At 39.7% G+C, this 23,061-nt stretch overlaps 3 protein-coding genes across 5 annotated transcripts in view; all 3 read left to right on the top strand.

Annotated features, from left to right (window-relative positions):
• Positions 1 to 2,929: 2,929 nt before the first annotated feature.
• On the top strand, positions 2,930 to 10,456 carry LOC125702327 (fructosamine 3 kinase related protein). 2 transcript variants are annotated; one of them, XM_048965451.1, is made up of 6 exons: positions 2,930 to 3,121; positions 5,458 to 5,609; positions 6,639 to 6,730; positions 7,230 to 7,312; positions 7,688 to 7,810; positions 8,547 to 10,456. In XM_048965451.1, the coding sequence occupies exons 1-6, from the start codon at positions 2,948 to 2,950 to the stop codon at positions 8,883 to 8,885; spliced, it is 963 nt and encodes a 320-aa protein (XP_048821408.1). In that variant the 5' UTR covers positions 2,930 to 2,947; the 3' UTR covers positions 8,886 to 10,456. The 2 variants fall into 2 exon arrangements, with proteins under 2 accessions (XP_048821408.1, XP_048821409.1); XM_048965452.1 differs by having other exon boundaries at positions 2,964 to 3,093.
• Positions 10,457 to 14,726: 4,270 nt separating this feature from the next.
• On the top strand, positions 14,727 to 21,759 carry FN3K (fructosamine 3 kinase). The gene is made up of 6 exons (XM_048965453.1): positions 14,727 to 15,196; positions 16,295 to 16,446; positions 17,233 to 17,324; positions 17,748 to 17,830; positions 18,923 to 19,045; positions 19,826 to 21,759. Exons 1-6 carry the CDS (start codon positions 15,056 to 15,058, stop codon positions 20,162 to 20,164), a joined length of 930 nt encoding a protein of 309 aa, XP_048821410.1. The 5' UTR covers positions 14,727 to 15,055; the 3' UTR covers positions 20,165 to 21,759.
• Positions 21,760 to 22,443: 684 nt separating this feature from the next.
• Positions 22,444 to 23,061, top strand: part of TBCD (tubulin folding cofactor D) — a 108,668-nt gene continuing 108,050 nt past the window's right edge. The window contains exon 1 of one of the 2 annotated variants that reach the window (XM_048965437.1): positions 22,444 to 22,956. In XM_048965437.1, the coding sequence (XP_048821394.1) occupies positions 22,770 to 22,956 (187 nt within the window). In that variant the 5' untranslated portion in view covers positions 22,444 to 22,769. The remainder of the gene's footprint in view (positions 22,957 to 23,061) is intronic. The other variant, XM_048965436.1, reaches the window with a different exon arrangement.

Here is a 23,061-nt window from a genome sequence, read left to right as displayed (position 1 = left end):
CTCTAACAGCAAACGCCAATGACTGTCTTATAAATCATCTCTTTCTCTGATGGAAAGTCGTACATCCTTCCTGATCCACCCCCGCAGCTTATCCATGGATGTGGGAGAGGAAAAAAGACAAAAAGAGCCCACAGCGTATGACTTATATGTTTACAGAAGTAGAGCCTAAAAAGCCCCTCTGTGTATTTGCCACTTGTATATATAAACCACCTAATAAAAGGCTGTACATACCAATTACCTTTTCTTTTCTTGTACATAATGTCAAGCAGTAAACAGCAATTAGCAGCTGCAGTGCTTTTCTATTCATGATGTGTGTATTAACTGGTGACTCACCAAATAATTTGCAGCCCAGCGTGCCAGTTATCTTCTCCTCCACAGAAAGAAATACTATTTTAAACAGAAAGTTAACCGCTACACAGGCACCAGAACAAGGTAAATATTGCTATTGAACCCCAACAGTGCAGAGGAAAGTGGGTGGGTTCAATAGCCTACTGCAAGCTTTTCAAAATACTCCAATAGGAATGAATGATATGGGGGGAGGGGGGGGGAAAAGTGGAGGCAGGCAAGAAAGGATTATTACAAAGTCAACCCACAGTGCTACATGCCTCTTGTGGCATACAGACCTGCACTGCACGAACAATTTCAGTACAGGGTTTCAGCTAAGGGTTGTTTTATAATCCTCGGTAAGTATATCTGCAGCCTGACTCAGTGGTTTATTTCAAATGGTGACAGTAATCTATGGAACAGAGGCCAAAGGCAGCATGCAGCAGGCTGACAAAGAGCTTGAAGTTAGAACATGCACTACAAAGGTTATCTGTGAGGGAACAGCTCCCAAATCCTACTTCTCCAACACCTGCAGGAGTTGGGAGCGAGGGCCTCCTGCAAAGATGCCCCATGGTGCCTTTAGGAATGCTATGTCTTGTGTGTCTTGCTGAGGTTCTTCCAGAATGCTTACTTTCTAATTTGCAAAGCACGCTGCCAGTTCCTCCCCCAGATTACGTCCACCACACAATGAGTTTGACATTACAGTTTTGGCCAAACTTCTGTTACATCCTATCTGATCAGATGCAATCAGAAAGCAGTACAATCCAATTAAATTCCATGGAATTAAGTGCAATTGCTTGCTGTTCCTTATGTTGTCCCTTAGTGACTATTTACTGACAGTTTGGAAAATCTACAACTTAGTGTTTGAACACTGAACCACACATGTTAAATTCTACTTTAATAGAAAACAATTAGAATTTATGATTAACAGATTTAAATGTTTTGTCAAAATAAGAAACCTAAAAAAACCCCAAGAAAAAAAACAACAGGAAATTAAAAAAAAATTGCAATCATGTCATTTATTTACAAAAAAAAAAAACCAAAAAAAAACCCCAACAAACAGTGCTGGTCATGTTAAATCATTCAAAATCTCATAATTTGTTAGAAACTACAGAAGAGCAAGTCTTATTGAAAAACATTACTTTTTTATTCTCTGAATAAGAAGGCTGAAATAAAGCTTGTCGAATCCTCTTCCAAACAGAGAATTAGGTTTCCTTCAGCATCATCTCAGTCATTCTTCAACATCCACAGCAGTTATCTGAACCTGATCTTTGCAATGCAGGTTTAAGGATATTTTTTACAACAACTCAGGAGAGCCAATATACATCAAAAATGAAAATCTAGGAATGAAAATGAATTCGGGAATGCAAAAAGATATTCCATTTCTATTCCTCATGGCACTACATTATCCCTGGTTCTGTTTGACACAGGGCTCCAACCTGTCATTGTCACATCCACAAACAGTGATGCCTTTTACAGCCAACTGTTAAGTGAATTACTGCTCAGCTGCACAAAAAGGCAATTCTACCAGCCTTCTGCAAGCAAAACTTTGCATGTTTTTCACATATCTGGAGTGGCTAAAAGCCCAAGCTGAAGCCATTGTGCATCAATTTGTAATTTTTTCAGACTGACAACAAATATGTACTTCTAAAAAGCACCAATTACAATGCAAACCCGCCACGTGAATAGTCTTGGTACATGCAGTAAATCTGACAAAACGGAGATGTCACATTTCTTGTGCGCAAAACGTGTGGCTCATTTGCTCTTGATGGTATCTTCACACAGTGTGCTTTCCAAGGAAGTAAATACATCAAGCACAGAAACAATTATGGTACAATGAATGTCATAAGATGGTATAGAGCACAAGGTTTGGATTTGGTACAAACGCAGCACACAGCTGATCTCTGCAGGCACTGTAGAAGAAGACAGAAGTGTATCAGCATAGCAAAAACATTCAAGGTAGTTCTGTCTGGACTGCTATAAATCCAGACATCCTGCCAAACTCCAACACATCAGTTTGTCCATAAAGATGGTGCAGCTGAAAAGAAAATGAATAATAAAGACATATGGGAAGGCTTGAAAATGAAAAGTAGGGACATTTCTGGGAAGAAGGAATTTCAGTTCTTCTACTGAAACCAGTCAGACCACATGCATTAAGAAAATAATTTATTAAAATATATAAAACATAATATATAATATAAAAATATGTATATAAAATCAAAATACATATCTCAGACTAACAGAGACCTGAAGAAAAAGGATTAATAGGAACTCTTCCAGCTTCTACACTTGGAAACTTGTATTTTCGATAAAGTTGACTAAATATTTAACGAATTTACCTACAAGGTCACCTCAAAAGTCTAATGGGAAGAAAAGGGATTTTCTGTTTATCTCTGATCGACGCTGACTCACGTCCAACACTAACGGACTGCAGAGAAGCTAACACAAAAACAAAGGCCATCGCCCTCAGAAGTTACAGCTGAGCGCTCGCCTTTAGCCAGCCCGCTCCCGTTAGCTACACCCAGCACCGCCCAGCGCCCTCGCCAGCCATCGCCCCTCACCTCACACGACGCCGCCATCTTGCTGGCCCCGCCCCCCGTCGCACCGCGCAGCCGCTCCGCGCATGCTCAGTTGGGCGCTGGTCGCGGCAGGCGGCATGGAGGAAGCGCTGAGGCGGGAGCTGGGCACCTCGGTGCTCCGCGCTACCGGGCACTCGGGGGGCGGTTGTATCAACCAGGGCCAGAGCTATGAGACGGACGGCGGCCGGGTGTATGTGAAGAGCAACTCTAAGCCGGAGGTGGGGGGGAGGGGTTGAGGGTGGGGTGCGTGTGGCGAGCCTCTGGTTCAGCGCGGGGTTCTGTGAGGGCGGCCGCTCCTTGGAGGCGGGCTGGGCTGGGCTGGGCTGGGCTGAGCCGGGCTGAGCCTCTTTGTGAGGGGGGAGGTGAGGTTGGCCGGCTGGCCTCAGATGGTAGCGGATAAGCAGCTGGAGTCCAGGAGCTGGCCTGCTGCTGAGCTTGGAGATCTGCTTGGTTTGGCAGCTTGTCCCCTGCTGCTGGTTTCTGATATAGGGCAGGAGCAGTGCTGCATTGCTGCAGCTGCATGCGCTGTGGAAGTGTCCAGAGAGCTGTATTGAGTGAGGACATGTGTGTTAATTTGTGCTAACAACCACTCGTTTCCTTCAGTAGGGAGCTTTTCACAATCAATGATGTGTTGCGCAGTTGTCCAAGACTTTCGGCTTTGTTCTTTCAACATCCGTTGCCAGCTGCTGTAGAAAGTAACCGTCTGCCTTTGGCAGATGATACAGCACAGCATTCATATATGGTGTGCTTGTATAAAAAAATCAAGATTGGGTGGAATTTACTTTAAAGGTACTCTGTGCTTGTGGCAGCCAAGTGGACAGTTTCATTGGACTAACCAAAGAACTTCTATTTGCATTTAATAACAAAGAATCATTTTTAAAGTTTGCTTGCACCTATAGATGGTTCTAAATTTGTTGATGCTCCCTGATTGTGTCAGGGAACCAAAGATTGATGCACTGTAGGTGGTAAGGAAGCAAAACACTGGCAGGCTGTGGTGCTCTGTGTGAGGCTGAAACAGCTTTGAATTGAAACTGTTGCTGTTGGAGAGGGTCCAGAGGAGGGCCACTAGGATGATCAGGGGACTGGAGCACCTCCCCTATGAAGACAGGGTGAGGGAGCTGGGCTTGTTCAGCCTGGAGAAAAGAAGGCTGTGGGGTGACCTCATTGCAGCATTTCAATACCTAAAGGGAGCCTACAGAGGGGAGGGGAATCAACTCTTTGAAAGGGTTGATATGTGTAGGATGAGGGGAAATGTTTTTAAGTTGAGGGAGGGGAGATTTAGGTTGGACATCAGGGGGAAATTCTTTACCCAGAGAGTGGTGAGGTGCTGGAACAGCTGCCCAGGGAGGTTGTGGGTGCCCCGTCCCTGGAGGTGTTCAAGGCCAGGTTGGATGTGGCCCTGGGCAGCCTGGTTTAGCATTAAACATGGAGGTTGGTGGCCCTGCATGTGGCAGGGGGGTTGGAGATTCATGATCCTTGAGGTCCCTTCCAACCCTGGCCATTCTGTGATTCTGTGATTCTGTGAAACACAGCCATTCTACTGAGGCTTTTGTTCAGTGTGTTTTTAGGGATTCAGTGCAGTTAATTATGAGATAGGGCCATGGAAAAAGATCTGGAAAGGTTTTCTATTCAGTAATTGTTTGTTTGTTTGTTTTTTTAATATTATAATTATTTTGCTCGTGTCTGTGGATTTCAAATGCTGATTAAAGCAAACTTTGCCAAGCAGTTGTAATGCAGTGCAGTGTATATATCAGCAGTTTCTTTAAAAAAACAAAATCCTCTAGAAAATGCTATTTTTTTTTCCAACTATTAGAGTTAACTCTAACTATTAGAGTCATCATAACAGAGCTACTGTTATGATGATGTAGATAGAATTGCAGAGTTTACAGATTTCCTCCAAACAAAGGCATTGTAGCAATATTTCATTCTTTTATCTTTCGGTTGTGGAATTTTAAGTCGATGTCTGTTGTAAACAATCCTCTCACTGTATTTTGTGTGTTAGTAATGGGGCTTGTATTCTGTTTCTGTTTTATTCATTGTATTTTATTGCTTTTACCCTCAGCAAATATTGCCAATTTCCCATGTGTCTTCTGCAACTCTGTGTAACTCTTCTAGAGCAGTGTTTCTTCATGTGATTAGTGCCTCTGATGTCAGTGGACAAGCTCAAGAGAATAAATGTTACTCAAAGTGGATAATAATTGCAGAAATGTATCTTTCTATTCATTTGCTTCATGGTCAATTAATAAAATATCACTTACATTTTATATACATGAGTTATATTCTTTCTACTGTAAACAGACAAAGTTGGTTTTGTGTTTATAGAGCATGGCAGAAATTAAGTCCCCTTAATGGAATCACATTATGAAGTGAAATCTAATTCTAAACCGGTTGTCGGATGAGGTTGTTTGGGTCTATCTCTGTCTTGTACATGCATTAACCTACTTGTTCTTTGTTTTTATTTCGTGTTTACAGCCTTGATTGGTTTTATGAAATAATTTTCTCTACCTGTGACTGGTGTTAATAGAGATTAATGTTTTCCTTTAATATTTGACAGGCTAGAAGAATGTTTGAGGGAGAAATGGCAAGTCTAGAAGCCATCCTGAAAACAGAGACAGTAAAAGTGCCTAAACCCATCAAAGTTATAGACCTGCCTGGGGTCAGTACTCTGTTTGTGATGGAACATTTGGAAATGAGAGGCTTAAACAGGTAAAACACAGCAGTATCATTGCTTCTTTTGTCAGAAATGTTGACTGCCATGGCAATTAAATATCTTGTAAATATCTTTTTTCTCGGAGGGGGGGGGATTTTTTTTGTGTCATGTCAAGATACTTCTAGGAATTTATGTAGCAGAGAACTATATAAAATACATAAAGTACATCAGAATACTTCAGCTAGTAAGTCAGGTCATACGTCAGTAAGTGTGTGTGTTGTTTAGTTTTATAATACTTAATTATTTTTAAATGGTTGTTTTTTACAGTAAGGACTACAGTAAACTACTTATTTGGTCAGCTGTTTTATATGCTTGTATTTGATATAAGAAGCAGTGTTTATTATTTCTTGTCATGAAAATGGAAAGCTACTTCCGAACATGATTGCATCCAGATTTCATTTTATTTTTTCAATAGTTCTCACATCGATGTTGATGGCTTTAAGCCTTTGGCCCTTCTTTGTTACAAATGCTTGAGTAATTTAAAAAGCGATGAGTATTTCCCTGCAGTTTCATTAGGAGATGGGCATAGCTGATTTCCTGTTTTAGTCTCAGAATTTCTGCAGCCAGCTTAGTTTCTAATTGGTTAAGACAACTCGGTGAGCTCCAACAGGAGGAGCAGAAATTCTGTTGTGTTTTTGCTGACTAAGAAGAAGGGTAGAAATGCATCCCCAACCAACAAATTTCAGGAGATTGCTATGATATGTGTTAATGAGAAGAACATGGAGAAATGACCTTGCCTTACACGACTGCCTTTAGAACTAGGGAGAGAGGTGAGAGACAGGAGAAGTAGCACAGTGTCATTCACATGGGAGGCAATTGGCTGCGAGAGTTGTTTGTAATTACAGCAGGACTTTCCTGAACTGTGTAAAGGGCAAACTGTTATTTAAGAATTAAAAAGAGAAGATACAATGAAGGCCATCATACTCTTTGGTCTCATAGGCCTTTTAGAGAGAAGACGACAGAATGAGTGACAGATAAAAAGAAGAGTCTGAGTTCTTCTTCGCTAAGGATGCTTTTGTTTCTAGGCATTCATCAAAGCTTGGAACTCAACTGGCTGATCTCCACCTTCATAACCAGCAACTTGGAGAGAAGCTGAAGAAAGAAGAGAGCACAGTTGGTACAGTACACAGCTGTGAATGAGTTTAACCTAGTTAATAATTTATGAAACAGTTCAATTAGCTTCTGCTATTTCAGGATATATTTTCTTCTTCCACTAAAGATGGCCTAAGAATATTTGTGGAAGAAACACTCAGGCTCAGTGGGGATGGGTTTGTTGTTTTGCTTCTGTTTGTTCTATTTTGGACTTCTGTAAGCAAAATGATTGTTCAGTTTGGACCCTTGAAATCCTGAACCATGGCTTCTACAAGGACAGGATATTAGAGCAGATCTACTACCTCAAAATCTGGTGATGAATTTATAACGTGGTTAATTTACACTGAGCTCTAAAGTTAACTGACAGCAGCACCCATTGTAACGAGCAGTATAATAACATGCAATTTAAAAATCTCACTAGGAAAAGCTTTCTACCTTTCATTGTGTAGTTTTTAAGGTCCATTTGTAATTTAGATGCTTAGAATCTTGTCATTGGTATTGGATTTTTGTCTTTGGTTTGAAAGGTAAAGGGCAAGGGCAAATGGAAGTCCAGTTTGTGGATCAATTTGGCTTTCATACAGTTACCTGCTGTGGCTATCTTCCACAGGTAGGTTGCACTTCATGAGAGTGATAGAATTTTATTTTATTTTTTTCAAAGGGCCACAAATATTGTAATAGAAATTCATTTATCTCTGACGTTTTAAAAAGAAAAAGCGTTGTTTAGCCTGTGAAAGAAAGTTGTGCCTTGGACACCACTTACAGATGCATTAGACATCCATACCTTTTCTTTTTCTTTGTATTTTATTGCTCAGTATTTTTCCCCTATTTTAACATTTTAAGATACTTTTTATTAAAATCATAACATTTACTATTCGGGGTGTTTTCAGCATAAAGTTGTATATTCCTCCAAAGTTATATTTGAAAAAAGAAAAGCTGTCTATTGTGTGATGCAGAACCAACATCTGCAATCCTCTTCCTTCAGGTGAATGACTGGCAGACTGACTGGGTGACTTTCTTTGCCAGACAAAGAATCCAGCCCCAAATGGATATGATTGAAAAGAATTCAGGAGACAGGGAAGCAAGAGAACTTTGGGCACGACTTCAGGTAAAAGTTCTTTCAGTTGTTTAGATTTTCTTGTCATAAAACAGAGTTCCTCCTTGTTATGCCTCAGTGCTGTTGGTAAGACACTCAAAGACTCCAGCTTTTAGACATTAAAATGCCATTTAGCCTGAGTTTCACTGGCTTTTGCAAGTCAGCCTATACTCTAAAATGAATGTGTGCCAAATGCCATTTGGCCTTACTGTCTGGGAAATTCTAGATCAAGGTCACATTTCTCTTTCCCTCAAAAACATTTGTGATGAGGAATGTATATTTGGAGTGCTGTTCTGGATGCTCTTCTTTGTTTAAGATTTGTGTCTGATTAAGTGACTGCACTATTAGACGTTTGGGTGCTGTTTTGTGGAAATCTTTTCAAGATTGTCAGGAGTATCCTGAGCTTTCTAATAATGATAAAGTGAGTTTGCTTAATATTATTTTTTAAATCTGTTAAATGCTATGTAGCTGAATTTAGTTTTACATTTTGAAATTTGGAATGCTAAAAAAAACACGTGAACAGTTCAGTGACTGGTTTTCATCTGCTTCCTTTTGTGTAAAAATAGAAATTCTTTTAATTAATCTGCATCTCTGTTGATGAGGTCCTCTGGTGTTCCAACTTAATTTTTTTAAACTGATTTTTAAGAAAGTTGAATTCATGCTCAGCAACCTTTGCTTCTATGTGGATAAAACCCTATAATCACTCATGGATTTATTACTGATATGTCTTGCTTTTCTTCCCCTGCAGCTGAAGATACCCAGTTTGTTCTGTGATGTAGAAATTGTTCCTGCTCTCCTGCATGGAGATCTGTGGGGAGGAAATGTTGCAGAGGATGATTCTGGTCCAGTTATCTTTGATCCAGCTTCCTTCTATGGCCATTCAGAGTATGAGCTTGCAATAGCTGGGATGTTTGGTGGTTTCAGCAGTTCTTTTTACTCTGCTTATCACAGTAAAATTCCCAAAGCTCCAGGGTTTGAAAAGCGTCTAAAGCTTTATCAGCTTTTTCACTACATGAACCATTGGAACCATTTTGGTTCAGGATACAGAGGGTCTTCTCTAAACATTATGAGAAATCTGGTGAAGTGACTTCTTCTTGCTCAAGCAGGATGCTGCCTGTGTTGCTTGGATAAGTGTCACTTGGTGATGCAACTACAGGGATGGCAATGTTAAAATAGCTGTTAGATCCTTGACCCCATTGCCCAGCTTAAGACCTAGAATCAATGAGTCCTTGTGAGTACCAGGTATGGCTTATTCATCCCTTTTTAGCTGTTTTAGTTGGAGAGGGAAATGAAGGAGCTTATTTGGTTGTATAAAAGATCCATTGATGTCAAGAAGGCGTTGTGTGCTTGAGACTAGGCAAGTGAATAGACATCAAAGCACTCGAGTGTAAATTATTTGTAAGATTTCTTAGGGACCAGTTGCTCTTAAGAGTAGAGAAATGCCAGGGATTGCATTTGTACTCTAATGGAAAATATTAGAGGAGTGTTTGTGAAATGGAGATCTGCTTTTCTTAATTACTGAGCAGATGGCTAGAAAATTTGCTGCTTGTTTTTTGCTGTTCCTCCTGCCTGTTCCATGGTAGGCCTCTCAGATTCCTTCAAGTCTTAATTTCTGGTTAGGTGCATGGAAACAGTATTAACAAAATATTTGGACAGCCAACAAGACTATTGTGTAATTGAAACTGTAAAAAGAGATTTGGACTTGTTAATCATTTTGTTAATGCAATTTCATTTAATGGAGACTGCTTCTCGTTCTGTTGAAAAGCAGTGTGAAATTTGTATTTTTTGATGCGCGTTTTGATGCCACATGACCTTCCTGTAGGCTGTTCTGTGCTTGCCAGCTGCCAGTTCCCCAGTTCCCACCTAGAGTAATTTTATTTTCACTGAAACTAGCTCTGTTTTCTGAGTTACACTTTTGTCTGATAGCATACACTCTTAAAGCAGTTTTTCTCAAGTAAGACGCTCTACTTGTGGACATCATGTGAAGAGGCACTCTCTCATTATCAGGAAGGTGCACTTCTTGATTGCTGTCATTGCCCACAGGGTAATGCTATCAAATTGTGGCATATTCCTCACATAAGTTATGTAGTTTAGCTTACAGGTGCCGTAAGTTAACTTGTTTTTTTCAGTACCCATTAAGTGCACTTTTTAGCTCTTGGTTGGGATAAGAGACACGGAGCCAAAAGAAGTTAAAATGTAACTTACAGAACAGCAACTCTTCATCACTGCCAGAAATGATTTAATGATAGCTTTGCAGATTAGCTGCTTGTTGCACTTTCAAGATAATACCAAAACTGTAATCCTGCTGTTGTTGGTATAGGCTGGTAATGAAATTGCAGTGCAGGAGTGCCAGGTTGGTGAGATAAGTGCACGACTCCTAACATGAACTTTAAGTGTTTGGGAATGATTTGAATTAAAAATATTTTTTCACTGGATATTCGAAGATGATTGAAAGTTTTCTAGTTGTTGGTTTTGCAGTTATTTGTAAGGATTGGAAGCAATTTTAGAGAAGCCAATCACTTGATATAACTTTGCATAGTTCTACCGCTGTACTCACTGGCTGTTGAACTTCTGCTGCAAAAAGTTGTAAAGCCTTGCTTGGTAGAATAGCTGTTCCTTTTGTCTTGTTTCATAATAAAAAGTTTTCCCTATTGCTTATCATTGTCTCTCTTTTCTGAATTAAAACATTACAGCCTGCTTTCATTCTTGGGGAATGTTAAGTCCTTAGTTTGTTGGACACGGTGGTCAATGAAGACAGCGATGGAAGCCCGGCCATACATCTTAATTTGGAGTACCCTGTCACTGGAAAAAGCGTAACTAGTTATTCACATGCAGATAGGACCTCAACTGCTACAAAGTTTTTAAGCTGTGTGTTTTGTCAGCTATGTGGATACTGTTGATGAACTGCACCCACTGTGCCCGTGTTCTTACACCAATCCTGCAAACTTCACGTTCCATAACACGGCTGATTGAAGAATTGTTGTCAGTACTCAATCTGTTTAGATCTTTTAATAGCTCTTTTTCATATATCTTCCTAAAAAGGCAAAAGTTACTTAACAAAATTGCTGGGTTTGTGAATCTTCAACAAATCTTCACCATCTTTTATGTTGCTAAAATAGTTAAGTACTTTTAACTTCTCACCTCCTAATCATAACAAAAGTGGATTTTCTGTAGCCATAGGCAGGAGTGATGAATGCTAAACCTTCAGAGATGACCTTTTCCCAAAATAGAACAAAAAATATTTTTGTGATTGAAGGAAAATTGCATTGTATGTAGGTTAGGCAAATGAAAACAATTCTGCTTAGAGTTTTAGTTTTCAGCATATTAGGGTTGGTCTTTGTTTTTTTTTGTGTTTTTTTTTTAAGCTGTTTTAAGTACCATTTTAAAATGACAGGGGTATGTAAAGAGGAATAGAAACAGAATGTAACAGAGAACTATAGCATGGATACCATGGGTCTGCATTCTCAAAAACAGCAGTTTAACTAGAGGATGGGGAAGTGGATGAGATATTTTCTGAAAGCAAGCTGCTGGTGAAACCTAAGGAAGAAACTGCTCCAGTTCCATAAGGTAATATTTTTTTTTACATATGAATATTATGTAGTACCACTCTTAATTCTTGTCTTTGATCATTCTGTTCTGTTTTGTGTCCCAATGTGCCGCTATTTATCTCATAGTTTCATGGTGTGTCCTGCTTTTCCTTCCCAACTTGTTCTTCCTCTTAGCTTCTTCCATACATTCTGAATATGGCAGGTGTGTTTCCTTCTACCTATACTCTCATTTAGTATTTCCTTGTTCTATATCATAGCTCTGCTGACTCTGCTTTCCTATGTGAACAAGGAAAAAAGATTTAAAAAAAAAAAAGCAACAACACAAGCTGTTATTTTAAATGCAGTGTAGGACCCTTGTGGAAACTCACTGAGATGTTACTGGTCCTTTCTCAAGGTGGCTCACGCTGCATGTGTAGCACACAGAGATTAAGGCATCTCAAGATGTTATTTTCAGTCCATGTTAATGGCACTTATTTCAGTATTCACGCATCTTACTGTTGATTTTCAATACTTTGAATATCAGGTCTTCTGCATCTTTATCTTAAAACAAACAGCAACCAAACACTTTGAAATTACCTCCATAAGAATTTCTTTAGTGAGGTGGGATTTAATTTGTGCGTAATTTCAATAACATCAGTTTCTAGGAAAGTTTAGGTTGGGTCATCTGGTTCAGCTTGGTTCTTAAGGCAGGCAGAACGATGAGGACAGGCCAAGGTATTCAAGTCTTTATCTGCTCTGATTATGAAGACTTCCAATTGTGGGGGCTGCACAACTGCCCTGGGCAAATCCGTTCCATGGTTTGTCCTAATGAACATGCACCTGCTTTGAGCCTCTGTTTCTGCTGCATTACTTACAGTTCCTATGTGCCCTGTTCTTTGTCATTGCCATCTCTTTGGTTTTGTGTCCTCTCTCCTGCAGGTAGGAATGTTGCTCTCTACTACTGTTTCTCTTCCTGCTTTTCATCTTTGCTATTGTTCCATAATTGATCTGGTGGTTTAACTCGTGTTGGACTGCTGTAGTGGAAATGAAAGTTGGGGAAGTGATACATAGCTTGTTTTGTAGGCACTGTTTGTGCCAGGGTTTAAGGAGAAAGCATCTGATAATTAAAGTACACCAGAAACTAAATAGCTGCTATTTAATTTCATCAAGGACTGGATTAAATCTCAAGAAATTAACTGAAATTTCCCGAGATAATTTATACTGAGCTACAGCCTGTGCTATTCTATTGAAGATAGGATCTGCACTATTAAAGGAGCTCTGAATTGTCCTTGGATAGCTCTTAACTGAGCAACAGTGATGTCTGTCAAAAGAATGGAGGTTTTTCTATGGTGAAAAATCTTTTTCTGTTTTTGACTTAGACTGCATTATGTATCTTTTTTTATTATTATTTTTTTTCTTACGATTCTTCAGATGATTTTCTCCCAAAGGACAAAACCCATCTTTTTCTTGGCATGCACTGGAATATCTGTTTTCTGTATATCCTGAGGTATCTGAAAACAGATGTTAGACATAATAATGAGCAAAACAAGAAGAAAAGAGAAGGGAAACAGAACAATTGCAACCTGCAGTACAGCATAACATGAGGACAAGTCTCAAACCAGGAAGCTGGAGCACTCGTGGGATTTGACTGTGCTGCTGAAGTGACCATGTGTGGAGGTTGCAGTTGGGCACTACTGGGTGTGCTAAAGCATTTCCTTCAGGCACATCTGGGATGCTTATGAATTGTTTCATTTTGTGTTTGGTATTATGCTTCTTGTCTGGATGAACAGAAATGTTAAGAAACTAGAGCATTCACCTGCACATTTCTGGTTAAGTATTGATCGAGACTTGAAGCAAACAGAAGTCTGGCCTGTCTCTTGGCTACTATGTAAGTGATGTGATAGGTTTGGATTAACACAATCCTATTCCTGGTTTAAACAAAAACATTAGAATGCTGGAAGAAGTGTTTTAATAAATAAATATTGACATCTTTGCTGGAAACAGTAGAAGAGAAATCTATGGTATGCTAGATAGCAGAAAATTGAGCTTCAATAGTAACATTGTGGATTAAATCTATTATCTTTTTTTAAATTGTTCCTAACAGGTAAATGGAAGAATGGCATATGATACATATTCCTTTGAAGTAAAAAAGGGTCCCTTGTTCATTGTCTGTTTTGTTGGAAAAAACAAAAAGCAACCAAACAAAGAACTTCACTTCTTTCCCCAGATGCTCAGTTGAAACTTCTGATATGATTCCCTGTTTTCAGCAGTTGGAGATCATAGCTCTAATGGTAGAGTTCTCCTTAGGGCTTCATATACCTGAAATTCAAATGGCTTTATATTTGTGCTGTCTGTGAATCAGTCATATGATCTAATGGCCTCAAAGCGTTTGAAATTCACAACCATGAATCGAGTTGCTTTGAGTGCATGTGCACTGGCTAACTGTAGTTTAATGTCCACACTGAGCTCCTGGCTTTTAGGCTTTCTTTGGTCTCTGTGTAGTTGCTTGCTTCTGCAATCTGTGCCTGCTCTTAGGCACAGGTTCTCCATGAGCATGTGTGGACAAGCTGCATAAGGCTCCTAGAGAAAGTGCTGACTTTACCTTTCCCCAACACCGCTTTCTGTAACTCTATTGATTTATTTTACAGCTAATATATCAGTGCTGTGGTCCTTATAAAATATTACAGCTGGACTTCATAGAAGGATTGCCAGAACATCCACTTGTTACTTCAGGCATATAATGCAAAGGTCCAGCCAGGTTATGGAAGCTTGGATCTGAAACAGGAACTGCCAGATTGTGGTTTCCTGGGTCTCAGTCGTAGCTATATAAATAGGGATACTCTGTTATTTGAGCAAAAAATGTAGAATCTGGGTTCCAGGAATAGTGTACTTTATAACTGAGGTTGTCTGTGCATTCTGAGCATTAAGAGATTAAATTGAGTGGCACCAAGGGCTCTTCTTTCTGCATGTTACAGATTATGAAATAAGATAAAAAAGTGAGATTATTTTCTAAAAAATCACATTAGATCAGGAGAAGCACATAGGAACAGTAACGTCTGAAATTTGTTTTTACTCTAAATTTTCACTTTGTAACATCCAGCCACAAGCACCTCGCTATTTCACTGCATTGAAATTACTTTCAGGCAATAAAAAGCTCTTGTTTCTTGCAAGATTATGTCCTGATATCTCAGCAACGACAGCAGAACTCCAGTCCGTGCAAAGCAGAGACAAAACGAAATACTTTATATGTTTGTGTTGGTTGGCTTACAGTCAGCGGTGTGATTTAACAGCAGACCAACAATTCGTTGCTGGTGTCTTTAAGCACCGCAACAACGCCACAGCCGAGCGCGATTGGTAGCGCTGCATTTAAACCCCCTCTAGTGGATTTGTGTAAGAATTACTCTTCCACCAAAGCAAACAGCTTAAAAAAGAAAAACGGGTTCAAACTACAAATACCAGCAGCTCCCAGCGCTGTTGAGAAAGGACCCAGGACACACCTCTCAATCTGATTCTGCGAATGTTTTTTTCTCCTATGCGAGCTGACGGGAAGCAAGGCGTGTTGGAACGTTATCTCTGGATTCACTTGTTTTTTTTGGGCTGCTATTTTTTTAATTTGGTGGATGGCCCCTCCTGCCTCATAGCAGCGTGACAGTGAAAGAAGGAGCCAAACCTTTAATCTTGTTTTGCACTGGATTTAGCAGGAGACAATTGCAGAAGCCTGGGAATTACCATGGAAAAGATCCTGAAAACAGAATTGAAAACTTCAGTTCTGAAGGCCTTTGGGAGCTCGGGAGGAGGATATATTAGCCAAGGCCAAGCTTATGAAACAGACAGTGGACGAGTATTTGTTAAAATCAACCACAAGCCTCAGGTTAATGCTAGCAGATATTTAACTATCAATGTTATTGTATGTAGAGAGCTTTTCTCTTGTAAGAACAGATGATGGATGATTTAGAGTTCTGCATTTCCAGGCTGACTGATTTCAGCTTTCGTTTCAGTTTTCTTTTAAAAGCTGTGGGCTACTTTACCTCAGGTGTTAACATAGTGAGTTTAGCTAATGGTAAATGAGATGTAATGCATGGTGATTATAACAACAGGAATTGTCATTGTTACATGTAAACAAGGGGCTGAGTACAGAGCTGTTATTGTAGCACTTAGTTTGGAAAAGCCTAAAGCTGAATTTGCATTCACTGCATTCCTTTTCATATTTCTATGGGAAGGGAGGAAAACAGAATGTCAGTGCTAAAATTCATGGGGCTTTTTTTTGCTCGGATGATTTGGTTTGTTTGTTTTAAGCTGTAAAGGTTTCAAACTTCCCCTTGGTTGGATTTTCTACCATAAGATTCTTGCAAATGCTCAGGCCGAGCTCTTGGCTTTTCAGTTACTAAATGAATGCAGTACTCAATTGGTGGTTTTGGTTTTATTTTTTTGCAATACACTGCAGCAGAAAGCTTGCTTTATCAATATCTAAAATATCAATATCTTAAAGCACCTTAAAACTGCTGTGAAAAACAACATCTTCCCTTCAAAACTGCAGAGTACAGGCTTAGACTTTGTACTTTCATTTCATCTGGTGGCCATTGGCCTGTATGGAAATGAGAACCAGCTTAAGGATTCAGTCCTTTATTTCATTTAGTAGTGGCCAACTGTGGTTTTGAAGGAAGATGTCTTGGGTTTTATCCTTAGAGATCCTGTTATGTCTGAGTAGTTTATCTCCATAAACAACTGGGAGTTCAAGGTGGAATATTACATATCCCACTACCCTGGAACTGATTGGCACAGAAAATGAAGAATAATAAACAAAATAAGGTACTGAAGTCTCATTGTATGGATTGAAAGCTACATTCTTTTTACCAAGATAAACTTAATTGCTGTACATCTGTAAATACTTTTTTTTTTTTTTTTTCTCCTGAAGTACTTGCTGCAAACATCTCTATTTCAGCTGATTTTAGCTGTTTTTCCTTGACAGGCTAGAAAAATGTTTGAGGGGGAAATGGCAAGTTTAGAAGCAATTCAGAAAACCAATATTGTGAGAGTGCCTCAGCCTATTAAAGTAATTGACCTTCCTGGGGGAGGAGCAATGTTTGTCATGGAGTACCTTAAGATGAAGCACCTCAACAAGTATGTACATCTGTACCTCTTTTTCTCTTTTTTTTTTGGAATATTTTCTTATATATTACATTTCCTGTCCTCATTGCAGCTGGGAACAAATTAATTTTGTTCCTTGTACCTGCTATGCTGCTGTGTTTTAGATGAGAATACTGTTGATAACGCTGTCGTTGCAGAGCAGTGCTTATATTAAGTCAAGGACTTTGTTGGCTTCTCACACTGCCCTGCAGGGAGGAGGCTGGGGTACACAAGAAATGAAACAGAAACACTGGGGGAGTTGGGCAGGGAATGGGAGGCACTGCTCAGGGTCTGGCTGGGTATCAGCCTGCAGGTGGTGAGCATTACACTGCATACAACGTTTATGTTGTGCATCACTTGTTTTGTACATCCTCTGGCCTTTATCTTGAATATGAGTTTTGTTGCTTTGGTTTTTTTTCTTGATGCTCTCCCCCATCTCTATGGGGAGAATGAGTGAAGGGTGCTTATCTGTCTATTGGGTTAAACCATGGCACTTGGTCAGAGATACAGCAAGTGCTTATCAAGATTGATGTTTCTACATTTATGCACGCAACCTTGTGGGTGTTTTTTTTTTTCCAAGAACATAATTTATCCCTTTTTACTATCACATATAATCAGAGTTTTTGTTTAGCTATTTGCTCCCTATTATGTACTCATGAACTTTATTATTTCTGTCCAGTGCAAAACCTTACACTTGGTCATAGTGAACGGAGAGTTTTTTCCTGTAATGTTTTGTTCATTTGTTTAGTTTCAGTTTTGTTTTGTTCTTTGATCCTCCAGATATTCTTCAAAGCTTGGAGAGCAGATAGCAGATCTTCATCTTTATAACCAGAAACTTGGAGAGAAATTGAGAAAGGAAGGAAATACAATTGGTAGAGTATAGATTTTTGTGTACTGAAACAGAAATAATGCATTCGGCTGTGGTTTAGTAGTGTGTTGTTATACTGGCTACAGTCAGTACTAGGACAATGAGTTGCTAAGCTCTGTCAAGAATACTCATTACTAGCTTGCAGTTTCAGTTTATGCTTGTAGCCATCAACTTCAAAATCATGTGGGTAGCATTGGAACAGCTTAGTCTCTTATTTGCTTTGGTACTTTATTTAAGTCTTTGAATTCTTACATGTTTATTCATGTTCTTTCCATTTTTAGAGGGCATTAAGACAATGAAAAAACTGTAACTTATATTTGCCCATACTTATGTTTATTTTTTTTTATGCCTATCATCTGAAATGTAGTCCTGTGTTTGCAAACCTTGCTATATAAGGATCTCAAGACTGCCTGTGTTTATTTCTTAGGTAAAGGAGCCAGTTACTCTGAATTTCAGTACGTGGATAAGTTTGGATTCCATAAGGCCACTTGCTGTGGCTATATAGCACAGGTACATTGCCCATTTGTGAAAGCTGGCTGTATAATCAATGAATATACAGATGTTATAATTATAAAATAAACAAGAGAGTTTGGCTAAGCAGGTTATTATAGCAAAAAGAGAATAGATAGAGCGCTTACCCTTGTCCTGGGCTCACTGTAAAACTGCAAAGAAGGGATTGCCAGAAAGAGATCCTTCCTCACTGATAGTCAGCTCTTAAATGGGGCTAGGAGAGGTGGATTGCCCTTCCAGCAGCACAGGTGGATTGCCCTCACCTGTGCTCCCAGGGCTGACTCATTGCTTGCCTCAGATGATCAACTGGAGGTTCAGGCTGTGATTCAGCAGTTCCCATACACTGATGTACTCACTTGGCTCTGTAAACTCCTTAGATAAAGGTTTGTTTCATTGGCCTTCAGCTTTTGGATAATAATTCTGCTTTTATATTTTCATTTTGACCCGATGATGAAGGAAATATGATGGCTCTTCAATGTGTGTAGCTTGCTACCATGCATGTAACAAGCAAACAGAGTGGACTGAATAAGAATTTGAAATTATTTGATGGTTCTTTAGCCTTGTGATATTTAATAGAATAAGCATCTCTTCCTCAACCATGTCTTTGTTTTCCTCCTCCTACTGCATAGGTCTTAAATAGTTATATTACTTATAGTTATATTACTTAAATAATTAACTGAATCAGCATACTATTGTTTGAAAGACCTCATTAAGTACAGCTTTATACCCAATTAGAAACACATTGCCTAATAAAAATAAACTAATCCTTTTGCATTTCCAGAAAGGCTTTGGAATATAATGTGGAACAATGAAATGGGCTCACCAGAACCTGTACCTCCATAACATGTTAAGAAAATGTCAATGAATGAAAATAGGGAGAACCTCAACTTACACCTCATGTGAAAGACAGACTCACTTAGGCATGGAAGGAAGCACCACTTCAAACTGAGCAATCAACTGAATCACTAATAGAATTCTAATTAACATGTCTAATGCCAAGGTCGTGTCGGTATCAAGCAACTTGATATGTATTATTAATATTGTCTGTGTGTATCTTGAAATAGTTCTAAGTGTCTGCATCGTGTTTTCTAGGTGAATGAATGGCAGAGTGACTGGCCTTCTTTCTTTATTCGTCACAGACTCCAAGCTCAACTGGATTTGATTGAAAAGGATTATGGAGATAGAGAAGCAAGAGAGCTTTGGTCACAGCTGAAGGTATGAACTGTATCTTAAATGTGTGTGTTTTTTTGAATGTTACAAAATATGTATCAGTAGAATTTTAGATGTATTTTAGAACAGGCTTACGTAGCTTTTCATGAACAACAGTAACTGGTTTAGCTTCGTGGCTGACCCAACAACTCAGTCAACGGAAAGAATTTATGCTACTCTTCCAAATTTTTTGGTTATTTTTTTAATAAGATAGTGAAAATAAATCTGCAAGTCTGCACTGACATGTATGTCTTCAATTATAGCTGATAGTAATATGTTAAATGCTACGAACTTGGTGTTGCAAACTGCATAACATTCTGCTGCCAGACAGAATTTTTAGTTGGTCCAGGATTACAGCTGAGATTGGTTCAGTCATACTCTGCACAGTGATTAGGAAACAACGAGGAAGGTATTGCTCTCTTCCTCAAGCTCATGGCACAAATGTGTTTCTATATATCAACTGTTGCCCTTTTGTCACTGAAACCATTTATTTTATATTTCTTGTGACCAACTGTACTATTGATGTTTAGAGACAATACAATATTGTAGATGTTGATACTAGAATGTGAATTAAATGAGTTGCTAAGCTCTGTCAAGAGTAATCAAAACACTACTGGTTTACAGTTCAGGTTTATGCTTATAGCCATCAACTTCAAAATTGCTCAATGAGGACTGAAAACAGGTGGTATTTCAGCAGCTTGGTCTCTTATTTCTTATTGTACTTTGTTTATTTAATATTTTGTTTTAAGCCCTTTTATTTTTACATGTTTGTTCATATTCTTTTAGGTAAAGATTCCTGAAATGTTTTCTGATGTAGAAATTGTTCCTGCTCTACTGCATGGGGACCTGTGGGCAGGAAATGTGGCTGAGGATGACTCTGGGCCGATCATCTTTGACCCTGCTTCCTTCTATGGCCATTCAGAGTTTGAACTGGCCATTGCTGGAATGTTTGGTGGGTTTAGCAGCTCATTTTTCTCTGCCTATCACAGTAAAATACCCAAAGCTCCAGGATTTGAGAAACGAAATAAATTGTATCAGCTCTTTAATTACATAAACCACTGGAACCATTTTGGGACAGGGTACAGAGGACCTACGATAAATGTAATGAGAAAACTTTTAAAGTAACCAGACAGGGACTAATTTCTCAAACCAAAGTAATTAGCAGCCTCTGCCTATCAGATGTAACACAAGGTAGAAATCAATGTTGATGATAAAACACATGACAAGGCTTAGTATACTTTTGAGCCTCACTAAATGTTAAAAGTGTTTGCCTAATTTTTAACATATAGTAGCTGACTAGCATAGATTCATATGAAGAAAAAAACTGCATTGTTTCTGAAGACTCTGCTGAGTTGGGAGGTAGCACTGCAGTCAGTTTCACCTTATACTGTATGGAGAGTCTTACTTCCGACCTGCTGCATTTCCACAGTTGTTTGCAACTTGCCACTTCTGTTGGTCTCTCATTACCGAGAGTTACTGCTGTGGGACTGTGGTGCTGGAAGTAATTGTTGGTTTCTTAACTCACCCCATTTGTTTTCTTTTGCTTCAGTTTTCTCTTCTGTCTTTGTTTTGGTCCTTTTACCCATTTATGTTTGTCTTTGTTTCTTTTCAATGTAAGGTTATGATCCAAAATTTAAGTCAGATTTTATGAATGGGAAAATAAAAACATTCTCTTTTTGATTTAAAGGTAGGCAGGGTCCTTTAGACTGCAACAGATGCTAGCATTCCTTATATTTATTTTAATGTAATTAAATGTTTTTTTGTGTTTCCCTGAGAAATTCAGTTGAGTAGTTTTTTCTTAACAGTGATGCTGCTGTAGTTCCTTGGTAATTAATTATATGGTCAGAAAATGAATTGTTACCACCAGTTTGATAATAATGCAGTTTTAATAGGTTTTATTATGTGTAATACTCTGATAGTAACATTTAAATAACTGTGAAAACATAGTAAACAGTAGGAGGGATACTTGTTTGCATAACAAGTATCAGTTTTGCTGTGTTGGTTGGTGCCTGATGTATTTTGCTTTTAGACGATAATGCACAGTAGGCAAAGCTAGTCTGCTCTGCCAGTGCTGCTTTATTGAAGGAACGGTGTCAAACTGGATCAATTTATCTTTTTTAGTATTCCTAATGTTCTATTTTTATAGAAAATAGGCGGTGAAGATGTGGGGAGAAAACTGTGCAACAAAGATGCTGGCGTACAGTGTGAGCAAGGGTATGTTAGCGACTTATTCTTTTAAATGAAAGTAGTAAAATAAAAAAGTAAATATGGTCCAACAAATGCTTAAGTGTATTAGGAAATGAGGATGATAGAACTTAGATTGTCAGGGTTCAGATGGTTGTAGTGATTCATACCCTAAATATTATATTCAGAAATATTAAATGACTTCATTTAAGTTTTAAGCGGATGTGCTATAAAGAATTCTTAATTTTTTTTGTAACTTATACTATTGAAAAATGACTTAATTATCTAAATATTTTGTAGGTTTTTTTGTTTTCTTTGATTTTGAGCTACAGTTATTGGTGTTATAACACTCGATACAATTATAACAGTGAAAAAGTGGAAAAACAGAGTGAGAATACAGTTGAAGTTGTATCTGAACAGTGAAGTGCTGAGTCCTAACATTTATTCATATTTGCAATTCAGGTAATGCACTGAAAATACATGTGAGCTTAAGATTTATTGTTGTTCAATAAAACACTTGTGTTGCAGAAATCAGGTGTTCGGTGTACCTGCCTTCTGTGGTTGTGTGTTGTGTTAATGAACGTGATCCTGAAGATGGATATTTGAGTATGGTTGGAGTTGCCAGCTCCTGGGAAAGAGAAACCATCTGTCCTGTGCTGACTGAAGTTTTCCCCTGTATTTCCTTTTGCAGCCGATAGGGAATGAATGAGCACCTCTGGGGATGCTCCACCTCACCCAAGCATCTTTGGGGCCCGCTTCTTGGGATGTGTTCTCTGTCAAGCAAAAGGACAATGTGAGGTGACTTTATTCGGTGTCTGCTTTAGGTTCTGACTTCAAGTGCCAAGAGAAGAGCGGCCACGTCGTGCTGTCGTGTGGCAAAAAGGAGCTGTGGGATGGAAGTGGGTGGAAACGCGGTGGTCTGAGGGGTACATCTTCCTCAGGGACATTCCAGGAACAATGCTGAGCTGAGGACTGGTGACTGCTGGTAGGGGCACACGTGAACCTGCTTGTATCTCTTCCCCTCCCTGGGACGCTGAAAGCTACAGCTATTGCACCTTTGTGATTTAGATCAGAGCCGACCATTACCCTCCGCACCTCGACCATGACGTGATTAAGAAATGGCGGTGCTTGCAGATAACGCTGCACTCCAGCTGCCTTTTGCGTTCTGCAGCCTATGCCCACTGCTTGAAGCCAAATTTCCTCAGGTGTCACAGCCGCGACAATCTCTCCCCGCTCCCTAGCGGAGCACAGCTGCTCCCACCTCCCCGCAGCACAGCGCTGCCCGCTCCCTCAGCCCCCGCCCCGCACAGGGGTGGGGCCGTCCGTGCGTTCTTTGGTCCCTCGCGGCGCTCCGTAGGAGGAGGGCCGGCTCTGAGCAGCGCCGCGCCGGTTGCCTGGGTAAACCGGGGTGCGGCTCGGGGTCCCGGCGCTGTCGCCATCTCGGAGTCGCGTGTGAGGGGCGGGCGCGGCCTGGGCGCGGTAACGCGGCTGTGGTGGCGCTCCAACACGCAGCGCTGTGACGCGGAGCGCCGTGGCGGCCTCGGCGATGGCTGTGGGGGAGACGGATGGAGTCGGCTCGGAGGAAAGCGGGAGCCGGGAGGCGGATGTCATCTCCAGGGGAAACATCCTGGAGAGCTTCACCGAGAGCCAGGAGGTGCGGGCGCTCCTCGGGAACCTGAGAAACGTGTGCGGGGACCCGGTGGCCCAGGAAGTGATCGTGGAGAAATTCATCGGTGAGGCGGTGGTGGTTTTAGTCTTTTTTTTTTTTTTTTTCTTTTTAAATTAATAATTGTGCGCTAATTGTAACCTTGAAACTTTTTTTCAACAGGTAGTTGGGA

The sequence above is a fragment of the Lagopus muta genome, chromosome 18 (assembly GCF_023343835.1).
Source record: "Lagopus muta isolate bLagMut1 chromosome 18, bLagMut1 primary, whole genome shotgun sequence".
Classification (NCBI taxonomy): domain Eukaryota; kingdom Metazoa; phylum Chordata; class Aves; order Galliformes; family Phasianidae; genus Lagopus; species Lagopus muta.
Note: the sequence above shows the minus strand (reverse complement) of the source record. Positions and strands in the feature narration are given on the sequence as shown.

Coding starts and splice junctions, on each gene's coding strand:
- LOC125702327 (XM_048965451.1), top strand. CDS start 2,948: ATGCTCAGTTGGGCGCTGGTCGCGGCAGGCGGCATGGAGGAAGCGCTG. Junction 5,610..6,638: donor GAAATGAGAGGCTTAAACAG/GTAAAACACAGC, acceptor TTTTGTTTCTAG/GCATTCATCAAAGCTTGGAA. Junction 7,313..7,687: donor GCTGTGGCTATCTTCCACAG/GTAGGTTGCACT, acceptor CTCTTCCTTCAG/GTGAATGACTGGCAGACTGA.
- FN3K (XM_048965453.1), top strand. CDS start 15,056: ATGGAAAAGATCCTGAAAACAGAATTGAAAACTTCAGTTCTGAAGGCC. Junction 16,447..17,232: donor AAGATGAAGCACCTCAACAA/GTATGTACATCT, acceptor TTGATCCTCCAG/ATATTCTTCAAAGCTTGGAG. Junction 17,831..18,922: donor GCTGTGGCTATATAGCACAG/GTACATTGCCCA, acceptor CGTGTTTTCTAG/GTGAATGAATGGCAGAGTGA.